The sequence below is a fragment of the Cetorhinus maximus genome, chromosome 20, assembly GCF_964194155.1.
Source record: "Cetorhinus maximus chromosome 20, sCetMax3.hap1.1, whole genome shotgun sequence".
In the NCBI taxonomy this organism is placed as follows: domain Eukaryota; kingdom Metazoa; phylum Chordata; class Chondrichthyes; order Lamniformes; family Cetorhinidae; genus Cetorhinus; species Cetorhinus maximus.
The window spans coordinates 88,565,343-88,578,496 of record NC_135898.1 but is presented as its reverse complement, the minus strand read 5'-3'; the positions used below and the strand labels follow the sequence as shown (position 1 = coordinate 88,578,496).

The window sequence follows — 13,154 nt, the reverse complement described above, 5'->3', positions numbered from 1 at the left end:
AGCCTCCTCAGTGAGATGTATCTCCTAGTAAAAGGATTCTTTTTTTCAGCTTGGTAGTTACAGAGCATCAATCAGGCAAGGAAAAGCCTCAAGGAAGAGCTGCGTAATTGTAATAACGTTGAGTTAACACAGCATGGTTGGGGGTATGTGCTCTACTTAGTACCCTCTTGTTTTCCTTTTATTGACTTTGGTGTTTATATTGCAAATCATGAAATACTCATGTCCTTGTTGATGCATCTTGCACATCTGTTATTGAGAACAATAAACCATTGTGAATGTTTCATATGACATAAAGGTGGCCAGGCATGTAATTAAAAGCAGTTTTTTTTTGTTCACTCTGTCATTATGTGTCATTGTTAGAATTTATATATATAACTACTTGAGTTTATTTGTTTTCTGTCAGTCTGTTGGATTTTGAAGATATCGGGATAAAAAGCACATTTTAGAAAGTAGAGACAACTTTTGAGGGGTATATTGTGCTTTATGCATTAAATTGCGAAACTTCACGTAGTAATAAAATGGCACGATATGACCAGAAAAGACATGTATTCTAATAATTTGCTACAATCCTACATGTTATGGAAATATTTGTAAGCTTATTGGTATCTTTGCTGTCATGTATTACCCTGCTGAATAGAGAATGGCTGATAATTGCAACTTGCATGTTTGTACAAGTTTCTTGATGTGAAATTGTGAAGTTTGTCCAGTTATAAAAGCCTAGTATTCCACAAATCCACTCTTTACTATTCATAATGGCCTTGGAATGGAACAAATGATGGTAAATAAATGTGAGTGTTGGCTGCCAACACCACTTTTAAGACGGTTAAGAAGAAATATTATTAGTCCAGATAATGTATTTTCACAATTTCAGTATTAATGCTTAAAATGTATGAGAGTATGGTAGTTTTGAGTGTACAAGCTCCTTCTGTTACAATTCTATACTGCTGACATTGAAAACTTTGGCAGACCTAATATCCGGTATCATTATTGCCTGAAATTAAGAGGTATGGTATTGTTTCACAATCACAAATAAAAATCGGGTATTTAATAAAATGTGTTATGATGCCAATGAATAGATTGAAGCAACCTTTGCTTTTCAAGGTTACTGATTTCAAGTCCGTAATCTCTTGTTTATGGGTGGTTTTGTATAGTGGTTATTTGTGGGTCAGCCTAGCATTGAAATATTTAATTTTAGGAATTCTGAATAATAAAAGGAATATATGGCCTTAAATAAATTTCTACTCTATTATTATTTAATGCTATTTTACTTTTGGAATGTGGAAATAACTTTTTGTAACCTTACCCTTGGTAAGCAAATGTTATAGCTCAGCACTTGGATATCTCTGTATTTTAAGTGTATGTTACTCCTAATAATCCCAGTGGAGAAGCCAGGTGTAAATGCCAGTTAAGGTTGAAATATGAACTGTGTTCTCACTCTTGATAATATGGTATTGTACAGATTTGAACTGCCCAAATACAACCTTACGTGATTTGCATTATTTTAAAAAGTAAAAGAAGCTATGCTTTGGTTGTGGTGTGCAATAATGTCTAACTGGCATGTATGGTTGATTAATTTGTGTATTCAAGTTGACTGCATGTTATGAAAACTAAGCTCTGATGTTTGCAATGCTTGGTGTGTATCTTAAGGAACACTTTTCAAGGTTATTTTTGATTGTCACAAAGCTTATCTTGTGGCTAGCAATCACATTTTTTACAAAATATCCTAAATAAAGGTGGCAGACAAAAGTTATTTTTTATTCAAAATGACCAAGCACTGTAATGCCAGAATTAAATATGAAAAGGTATCCACCAAACCTTTTGCTTTTGGATATCTTATTTTCTGTAACCGTTCCATGTCTTCACTGCATTACTTGTACCAAATGCTTGCATTACAACCAGCTCGCCAAGTGAAACTACATATTCCTGTCTGAGATGCATACGCACAAGATTAAAACCTGCATTACATCTGTCTTTAGAAACTTGTTTCAGGAAAAACTAAACAGTTAAATTTCTCATTGTATAATCACAGCACCAGATAAATCCCAGCATGCTAACATATATTTTACTCCACTCAGTTAAGGATAAAAGTAAACAAGTTTTAAATGGAAGTTTAGTATGTTTAATGAGCTCAGTGATAATGCCACTCCAGGCTTTGAATACATAAATAATCAAGGGTGCTACTTCATTGGTGTACTGAAGTGATGCTGCATTGTTGGAGATGGGGACTTTTAGATGAGAAGATAATTAGACTGGTTTTGCCTGCACAGGCAGATGTAAAGGATAGCATTGCGCTATTGGGAAGAGTAAGCAGATTTTTTTCCTGATTTCTTGGCCAACATTCATCCCTCAACCAATGCTACCAAATCAGATTAACAGGTCATTTATCTCATTGGGATTTTGTGTGCAGATTGACTGCCATCTTTGCCCACATAACAGTGATTGCACTTCAAAATCAATTTATTGGCTGTGAAACATTTTGGGATGGCCTCAGGAAGTGAAAGATTTTATACTAACACACATTCTTATTTTTAATTTTCTTTTAAATTTGAAATTTCAGTTGGGAATTCAGTCACTTAATTCAACCTACATAAGTCTGCTACAGTGAACCATATGACCTGCCAACCATGCTTTGTCATTTTTCATGTTTGGATATTAATAGATGTGAATATACTGTGCAGTGTATCCATGTACAAAATAAAAACCGGCAGTGAGGCTTGAGCTTATAATTTTAATAAAATGCAATTTGCAAAAGGCTGTGGATGTTGGATCAATTATAATTTGCTGTATTTGCTATTACACTTCTATTTCCACACAGATATTGCCCTCTAAGTGTCATTTAAGTTGTGGATAGCTTAGCATGCCTTCACAGCTTGTTTGCTGCCATGAGCAGCATTTGCAATTGACCCTACTTTACTGTCCTTTTGTAGCAGAAATATGCTGGGTGGGAAGATACTACTTTCCAGAGTGATCATTAATAATATTAAGCTGCAAAAACATGTGTTGTAGTGATTTTTACCCCTTGTGACAAAGGCCACAATTTAGAGCAATTGGCAAATTATGTTGTACTTTTTACACTGGATTAAGTACATCTCAAAATTTTTCACCTATATGGGTTATAAAATTATTGCTGGTGTTGGAAGCCAGACTTCTAAAATGTTGTAGCTGATCCTTAAGTGAATAATGTGTATGCAATGAAATTTACTGGAAATTTTCAGGAACTCTTTTAATTGCACAATTTTTCCAAGAAAACATCAGTTTAAACATTTACTGATATGTAGCAATTCACTCTGACTTGTAATTTGTTGGATTGTTAATGAAGGAATGGAACCCATAAACTGAACACCACATGTGCATAAAATGTAAGCATTAAATTGAATTAACCTATAAACCAATGTTTAATCCAGGTAATTTATTCCACTTATAAAGATGGAATAGTTTCAGCTCAACCAAAATGATTGTTGAATCCAATCACATTAAAAATTCAACACACAAACTGGCATTTTGGCCCAAACAGTCCTTGTTGGTGTTTATTCTCATAACTATCTCTATAAAAACATAAAATTCTATTACACTGTGCCCTGCATCTATTCACCTTTTAGTCCTATATCAATGCTCTCATTTTACACACTTCAGTTACTGGAAATCCTTCCAATCGGGTTTATGTATCTGCCACAGTACCAAAGTAGCTCTTATCAAAGTCACAAGTGACATTCTGTGATTGTGACAATGGTACACTTCTTTCTTATCCTTCTCACCCTTTTGATATAATTGATCACACCATCCTCCACCAACACCTCTCCACTGTTGTCCAGCTGGGTGACACTGTTTTCCTGTGGCTCCATTCCTATCTATCTAATCGTAGCCAGCGAATAACTTGCAATGGCTTCCCTCTCTGCTCCTGCACCATTACCTCTGGAATTCCCCCAAGGAATCTATCCTTGGCCCCGTCCTATTTCTTATCTACATTCTCCTCGCTGACATCATATGAAAACATTAATTTTCATATGTACGCTGATGACACCAGCTCTACCTCACCATCACCTCTTTCAACTCCTCTGCTATTGCCAAATTATCAAACTATTTAACCAACATCATGTACTGGATGAAAATAAATTTCCTCCAGTTAAATATTGGGAAGTCGGAAGCTATCGCTTTCAGCTCCCGATCCAAACTCATTCCCTAGCTACTGACTGGAACCTGCAACTATCTGTGATTAAGTAGCCTGTTTACAAGCTTGATATCACATTTGATCCCAAAGTGAGCTTCCAACCTCCATATTCCTGTCATCACTAAGACCATCTATTTCCACCTCTGTAACTTTGCTGTTGAAATCCTTATTGGTGCCTTTGTTACCTGCAGCCTTGACAATGACAACATAGTCATTCAGTAGTACAGAACTTAAGCATTGCTGAAAAAAGACACACGTCTAAACTTTTCGTCTTACATTCTAATTGTTGTTCCCTTTACATTTGGTATTCTTGCGAATCGTCTTGATGAGTGTAAGACGAAAAATTTTGACAATGTGTCTTTTTTCAGCAACTACAAAATGCTGCTGGCTGGTCTACTAAATGCTATCTTTCATAAACTTGAGGTCATTCAAAACTTTGCTACTCCTAACATGCACAAAGTCTCGTTCCCCTATCACCTGTATGCTTATTGGCCTACATTAGCTCTCAGTTAAGCAATATCTTGATTTTAAAATTATCACCCTTTTTTGTCAAATTCCTCTATGCCCTTGCCCCTACCTATCTCTGCAATCTCCTCCGGCCCCTCAACCCACCGAGATATCTGCGCTGCTCTAATTCTGGCCTCTTGTGCATCCCCAATTTTAATTGCTCCCCCATTGGTGGCTGTGCCTTCAGTTGGGTAGGCCTCAAGCTGTTGAATTCCCTCCCTACACCTCTCTAGCTCGTTTTCCTCCTCTAAGACACTCCTTAAAACCTACCTCTTTTGACTAAGCTTTTGGTCATCTGACTTAATATCTCCTTACATGGTTTGGTGTCATACGTTTTGATTTATAATACTCCTGTGAAGTGCCTTGAATTTTTGTATTATGTTAGATGAGCCATATAAATATAAGTTTGAAATCATCTGTATCCATCTAGTCTTGTCCTGTCCTTTTATAATTTTGAACATCTCTATTGAATCGATCCGTAATCTCTATTCTAATGAAAAAAGCCCCACATTTTCAAGTTTGTCTTCATATTTGCATTTCTTCATAACAGGAAGCATCCCATTGAAACTGCACAGTATCCTCCCAATTTCCTTAAGTGTAGAGGCTAAAACTGTATGCAAAACACTAACTGTAGTTTATTATGGTTATTTATAGATTTATGATGAAATTGATTTTTATCTATAGCCCTTGCCATAAAACCTAGTATTCCAATTCTTTTTTTTTAACCTTAACTACTTAATGTCTTGTAAACTTGAATCCCCAAATCCCTCTGATCCACCATGTCATACAGTCCCCCCCATTCAATGTATAATTTTTTTTATCAAAATGCACCACCTTACATATGTGTACTGAATTCTACTTGCTGCTTTTTAGCTCATTCCACCATCTTATCAATGTTGCCTTGTAGTTGTTTTGATCCTCAGAATTTCTTACATGGCTCTTAATATTTTAGTATCGCCTGAAAATTTGAAAGTAGCTCCCTTGACCTAAAATCTAAATTATTGATATGCATCGTGAACAAAAGTGGTCCCAAAACACAACTGTGCGAGTCACTGCTCCCAGTCACTCTGAGAAACTATGCTTATCAACTGTTTCATCAGTTTTAACCTAAGATGCTGCCCTTCCCTATTTCTATACCATTTTTCTTTTCCTACATAGTGCCTTGTCAAAGGTTTCTCAAAGTTATTCCACATTCATTGCATTTCCCTCTTCCACCATATCTGTCTCCTCCTCAAAGAACTCATATCATGTTTGCCAAGCATAATATTCCTTTCTGAATCGTATTGGCTGCCTCTAATTATTTTCTCCATTCAAGTATTGTATAATCTTATCCCTAATTAAATATTCCAAAATGTTCCCTAGCATGTTAAGCTAACTGACCTGTAAATAGCCAAGTTACTTGTGCCTGAAAATGAGTATTACGCTAGCTATTTAACCCTCCAGATCAGTTCCATTCTCAATAGAGCTCTGAAGTATACTTTTTAAGGACCTCGACTGTTTATTTTCCTATTTTCCTCACGATTATTGGATGTACCCTGACACTTTGCGGCATTAGTTAAATAAAGGCGCTCAACTAGTTTTCTTTTCATTCATTACAGAATCACAAAATTGTTATGGTGCAGAAGGAGATCATTCAGCTCATTGTGTCTGCACTGGCTCTCTGAGTGAGCAATTCACTTAGTGCCATTCTCCCACCTTCTCCCTGTAACCTTGTATGTTCTTCCTTTTCAGATAACAGCCTAATTACCTTTTGAATGCTTCGATTGAAACTGCCTCCACCATACTGCTGGGCAGTACATTTCAGCCCTAAACCATTTGCCCTGTGAAAAAGTATTTTCTCATATCGCTTTTTCTTTTGCCAATTAATTTAAATCTGTGCCCTCTCTTTCCCGTTCCTTTCACAGGTATTCCCTATCTATGCTGTCCAGATACCTCATTATTTTGAATACCTCTGTCAAATCTCCTCTCAGCCGCCTTTTCTTCAAGGGAAATAGTCCCAACTGCTCCAATCTATTTTCATAACTGAAGTTCTTCACCCCGGAACCATTTTCATTAATTCTTTCTGTATTCACTTCACATTCTTCCTAAAGTGCGGCACCCTGAACTGGACATAATACTCTAACTGATGTCTTATAAAAATTCAATATAACCTCCTTGCTCTTGTACTCTATTCTCCTCTTAATAAAGCCTAGGATACTGTATGCTTTATTAACTGCTCTCTCAACCTCTCCTGCCACCTTCAATGACTTTTAAAATTTATTCATGGGATGTGGGCATTGTTGGCTAGGCCAGCATTTATTGCCCATCCCTAATTGCCCTTGAAAAGGTGGTGGTGACATATGAACTTATACATCCAGGTCCCTCTGCTCCTGCACCCCCTTTAGAATTGTACCCTTTATTTTATATTGTCTCTCCATGTTCTTTCTACCAAAATGAATCATTTTACATTTCTCCGCATTGAAATTCATCTGCCACCTGTCCACCCACCCATTGTCTATGTCCTTTTTGAAGTTCTACACTATCGTCTTCACAATTCACAATGCTTTCAAGTTTTGTAACATATTATCTCACTTTTAACCAATTCTGTATATTTATTTCCTTCCTAATATTCCGTCAATGAATTGGGCTGTATTTTGGTGAATTTGTATAAGACCATTTTTATATTTCCATATATGGATAAGATTAGCCCTGCAGGTATGCATATGCTATGCTTCGCATTTTATCATGCCTTCACAAATGCAGTAGGAATATATTAGAAAATGGCTTGAGTTTAATTTCTATTGCTTAATCATGTTTTTATGCAATATTACCATATTTTAAATCTAATCTAGCCACTTATTTCTCAGTGACTGCCCTCTTTGTTCATATTTGGATAATTTTTATCGATGAATGACTCAATGCAAATTGATGTGATGAATTTGTACAAGAGCATGTTTCTATCTTTATTTGTGAGTAAAACTAGTTCCTCACGTGTGAATGTGCTTCACATTTTATCATGCCTCAAAAATCACTTTGGTTTACATTAATCTTTCTTTCTTCCCTCCACCCTTTGTAGGTAAATCTCATCTGGCAATAGTACAGAGAGTGAACAATGAAGGAGAGGGGGATCCATTTTACGAGGTGCTAGGTATCGTCACACTAGAGGATGTAATTGAAGAAATTATCAAATCAGAAATCTTGGATGAAACAGATTTATATAGTGAGTGTTTACTTGTGCTATACAGGATCTTGAAAACATTTGTGTGTGGAATAATAATTGGACCTAGTTCTTGCTTTATTTAAGGAGATGGCCTTGAGGGTAAATGAAATATACAGTATGCAACTAGTTCCATTTGCAGAAACTTTTTAAAACATTGCCGTAAAAACACTAGATGCTGCACATCTCTGCTCCTCATGGAAAATTATAGCTCTGCAAAGGAGAAAAGAAGAGTTCCATTCTTCTTCTAAGCATCCTATGCACACCATATGAGGAAAGCCTAGCTTGGTTAGTTATGGGAAAATATGTGGTTAACATTTGGATTAAGTTCTTGTTATGAAACAGGTTGTGTCACAAGTTGTTTCCTATTCTCATGTTCTTTAAACACACCTGTGCAGCTGTTCAGGTTTAGACCAACACATGATCTCTAAACATTAACATAAATAAAACAAAAGCATAAAACCAGAGAAAGACAAAAAGGACATCAAGGGCGATGAGGCAAAATGCTTATAACTTTAGCACATTCAATTGTGAGACAGATCAGCTGGCACTGACCTGTGTAGTAATGGGTTAAAAGGTTTAATTAGGGCCTGATTTCACTAGGGAGCTATCAAAACCTACCATTATTATGGCACAGAGGATGGTAAATGCTGAGCTTTTTGAAATCCCAGAGGGAAACTTGAAACAGTTGCCAAAATGGTTTTTGCAATTTGTATAGTATGAGGATCAGTTCTGAAATCAGGGAATGATGCCCCGACTACATATGATGATTTTATAGTAAAGTAAACATTTATTTAAAAAATAAAGAAAAAACAAATAAAATGCAATTACACTTGAACAGTACTTTAAAACAATTCCACAAATCTTATCTTAACTACCCTCAGAGCCATCCTCCTTTTCTGTTCAACTATTCTTATACATTTTGGAACCTATAGAAGTCTGGTAATGTTTTTCCTTTATGCAGTGATTTTTCCTTGGGGAGTCCTCTGAGGCTGGCAGCAACTGGTTCTTTCAGCCTGGCCTTGTTCACACTGTCTTCTGGGAATTCTGACCAGTTACCCTTCTGTCTTCTGGGAATTCTGACCAGTTACCCTGCTGTCTTCTGGGAAACTTAAGCAACAACACTCTCACATAGGCTTCAGTATTTCATTAAATGCATTCCTCCCCTTTGATCTCTCTATTATCTCAATCAGTCTTTTCAGAAATGCTTTCTTCCCAGGATTGATTAGATTGTTCTTTACTTTAGGTCTTAGACTTGTAAAAACAAACGCACCCTATCTTTATCTTATTTCCTTATACCTTTTTACAAGCTACCTATACCCTCTTTAAACTAAAACAACTTGATTCAAAACTATTCCTGTTATTGCTTTATGTAAAACTCTGCTTGAAATTCTTCTTGGTTCATTAATGTATCAAAACCACTGTTGGCTTTAGACCCTTGCCGTCACTCTAGCTCTTAATCCAAATACAGCCTGACTTCCAGTACATAAGAAAATATACCAGGGTTATTAGCAGAAGAGAAATATTACAAATTCCTGTTTTCTTGACACCATGGAAGTAGATTTTGCATCTTTAGTGTTGTTGATGTGAGTCAACAAATAGGGAAGTCTGGAATTTGTGGAAGTCCAATTTATAATTTAACGAAAAATTTAGGCAGATTAAACCAAGTGGAAAATATACTTGAAGTGGGAAAACAACTTGGTCAAAATCTCCAGTTACTGCTGGATATTTCAAATTCCAGAAGAGGAAATGAGAAAAGGATGTGTCTTTTAATCAGTTATTGGATGAATTCAAAACGCATTGCCCAAAAACTGACAATATGGTGCATTTTTAAAAGACATATTTACTTGTGGGCTCTCCAAATGCTAAAACCTTCAGTAGATGCTTCTTAAATATTGCATCAAAAGAATTTGATATTGCCTTGAATATGGAGACTGTAGCTAGATGAGTGAATATGTTCCAATTATAGGCTATAGCAAATAAAATGAGGCAGATCCACAAAAGTAAGAAAATGAACAATGATGAATGCTATATGTGGAATGCGACTAGGCACAGAATGTGTTTGTTTAATGTAAAACATGAAACCTGGGTAAAGGATTTCTTAAGGAATAAGGATTCATATGTAAAGCAGAAAGATAAAATTGTAAGTAAAGTAGGCAATTAATAGTTTTAAAAAATACGTTGCTCAAGATTAGTAGAGAAGACAGAAAAGTTTCCGACTTGAGTTGTGAAACTGCATCCATTGGGAGAAAAGAGTGGTTTAATTGTGCTCTGAAATCAGAAGCAAAGTGTGAGATCTTTATCCCATTGGAAATTGGAAAGTAATGTTTGCAAATGGCATATTCAACAAAAGCAGCTTTATGTAAAAAAAAATGTTAAATTCGAGAACCATGATGATTGAGAGACAAGTCAGTCAGCCAGCTGTGCCCTGCAAGCTTTTTCTGATCCAGCCCATGAAGCTATTGTCATTTCTCCTCCTCTTTGCCACTGACTCCAGCACCTTCAAACTGCTTAAAATCTACTTTTTGACCCAGCCTATTCCATTCTTCCAAAATTGACAGATAAAAAGCTTAAGTGTTCTCCATGTTTTTGAGCTACATTACAGCTCCATTAGGTCTCTTATATTGTCATGTAAGGATATAATCTTGAAAATAATTTTCTGTAAAAGATGTACTGTGACTTGCAGAAGGAGGGAAGAGAGGGAGACATACACATTCCTTGAATGGGGTGGATGGTGGGGAGAGAGAGCAAAAGTTGAATGATGTGGAACAAGGTTTTAGGGAGAGGGAAGGATGATTAGATGTAAGGAGGATGGATGGTCTTTTTTTTGTTCTTGCATTTTTTGTGTATAAGAGCTTGGATTATTGCATAATCATATATATCTAATCACTGGTTTTGACATGCATATCTGGCACCAGCTACAAAATAGTAGAATCTCACTACTTAAATGCTTTTTCAAGGAAACTTGAAGAGCATAAAATGAATTAGAAAGATATGCTGAAAAGCTAAGATGAGGCAGATAGGATGGGAGGAGACTCGTGAGTATAAGCACTAGCATGCTAGTTGGGCAGAATGGCCTTCTATGCTGCATATTTTATAATTTAGTTGGATAAAATTGGAAATCTTGGTTAGCAGAAAGTTCAAAATCTGGAAAGGGACACTACAATTCAAACGTGAAATATAAAAAAGATGTTAAAATTCTTTAAACCAAGGTCTGTAATATATGTCTCAAAAACAATGATGAACTCCAAGGACTAGAAGGGATTTGGATAATTGGAAAGTTAGAGTACCCAGCGTGGAGCTCTACATAGTTCCAGGATTAAAACTGAATAGAAATATTGAAACTTATAGTGGCGAACAGGCTAACATTAATCAAGATTTAGAAGCCTGTCAGTGTTCAGTGCCAAAGCCTAATGAACAGTTATTTGCTTGGTTATTGGGAGGACAGAAATGTATTTAAGTCGTGCCCAGATAAGTATTGCGCTATCTTTGGACCAGTGTGTCATCACCAATATTCAAACCTTTATACTGGTATACTCATTTACCTTGTGTACTGCCTTGTTCAAGCCCTGCTTCATTCCAAGTGAATAAAAATTCTCAATCCTGCTTGTAGGATGTTAATGGAATAATTTTATTGTGAAATACATGATTCTGATAAATCTATAGAACTTGGAAACTGTTGCCCAGTTTTTTTTAAATGATATGACATAAAGCTTAAAACCAAAGTGACCATTCATGCAAATCTATTCACTGTGTACTTGTTTAGTTGCTGAAGTTGATAGTACCGGTGGACTCTTAGCTACCATTCAATGGTATAAAATCTCAGACAAGTAGTGATTCTATCATTGGAGGTTGCCGCTGTTTTGACAAGTGAAGTTACTGTTTTGAATTACAACAACTTCTGATGTTTTCACATAAAATTCCCCAGGGTAACTGCAGACAAATTTTGGATATACATTTTAGTTTCTGCTAAAAGACTAACAAAAAATGTCCTTCTGCTGTGAAGTATTTAAATTATAATTCCAGTTCAATAACAGGCCCAATTATTGGTATGTTTACATATGTGCAGAAAAGCCTGCCCATGATACATATTTGGAGGCCAAGTTTGAATTCTAATGTTGATCAGGACTATATGCTTTGACAAGATGGAAGATTCACCAGTTACAAGTCTCACTAATTACTGTATTTAGCCTTCAAAACCTGAACATCAGGTTTGTATTGATTTGGCTAATCAGGTTATAATGCTGTTATGTGGTATGTTAGATCTAAGTGATTTGATGTCATTCTCATCTCATCCATAATAGCCACCACTGCTACATTTAATATTATGGTATTCACCTTGCAGTTTACTAGAAAATTGAATTTGGACTATGATTTTCAGTTGGGATCCCAAAAATATGTCAGTTTTTGTAAGATATGTTGGAATGTTACACAACACACCTACATCTTACCAACACAATTCAAATAGAGAAGTGGAACATTTTGTTAAAGCATTCAAATAGGTGAAGAAGCCAATTAAATCAGATTAAACTGCAATAACACAGAAGAAACCCTTTTATATTGAGTAAATTGAACTATACCATAGAGCACTGCTAAATTCACATTCCTGAATAATTGAGTAGACATCAGGTACAGTTGTAACAGGTTGGGTGTAATGAGACCTGTCTTAGGAAGGTAGCAAAATTAACCCTGCTATTTAAGAAAGGAGGAAGAGAGAGAACAGGGAAATATAGGACAATTAGCCTAATGTCAGCAGTAGGCAAATGCTATAATCTATTATTAGGACATTGTAATAGGGCATATGATTAAGCAGTCAGCATGGGTTTATGAAAGGAAAATTGTGTTTGACAAATGTGCTCACGTTCTTTGATAATGTATTTATATGGTTAAAGAGAAACCAGCTTATGTAGTTTGTTAGATTTTCAAAAGGCATTCACCAAGGTGCCACACAGGTTATTGTACAAAATTAGAATTGATAGGATTGGGGTAATATATATAAGCATAGATTGAGGATTGGCTAATGGACAGAAAATAGAGTAGCAATAAATGGGACATTTTCGGGTTGGCAGGCTGTAAATAGCAGGGCACTCCAAGGATGAGAGCTTGGGCCTCAACTATTTACAATCTATATTAATGACTTAGATTAGGAGAATGAGTGTAACGCATCCAAGTTTTCTGATGACACAAAGTTAGGTGGGAAGGTAAGCAGTGTGAAGGATGTAAAGTGGCTTCAGGTGGAATTGGGAAGGTTGGGTGAATGACCAAGAACATGGAATATAATGT

The 13,154-nt window shown here is 36.0% G+C and overlaps 1 protein-coding gene across 2 annotated transcripts in view; it reads left to right on the top strand.

Moving 5' to 3' along the window:
* LOC144694569 (metal transporter CNNM2-like) overlaps positions 1-13,154 on the top strand; it is a 203,685-nt gene that overhangs the window by 132,494 nt on the left and 58,037 nt on the right. For both annotated transcript variants that reach the window (XM_078565144.1, XM_078565143.1), the window contains one exon: positions 7,731-7,874. In XM_078565144.1, the coding sequence (XP_078421270.1) occupies positions 7,731-7,874 (144 nt within the window). The remainder of the gene's footprint in view (positions 1-7,730; positions 7,875-13,154) is intronic.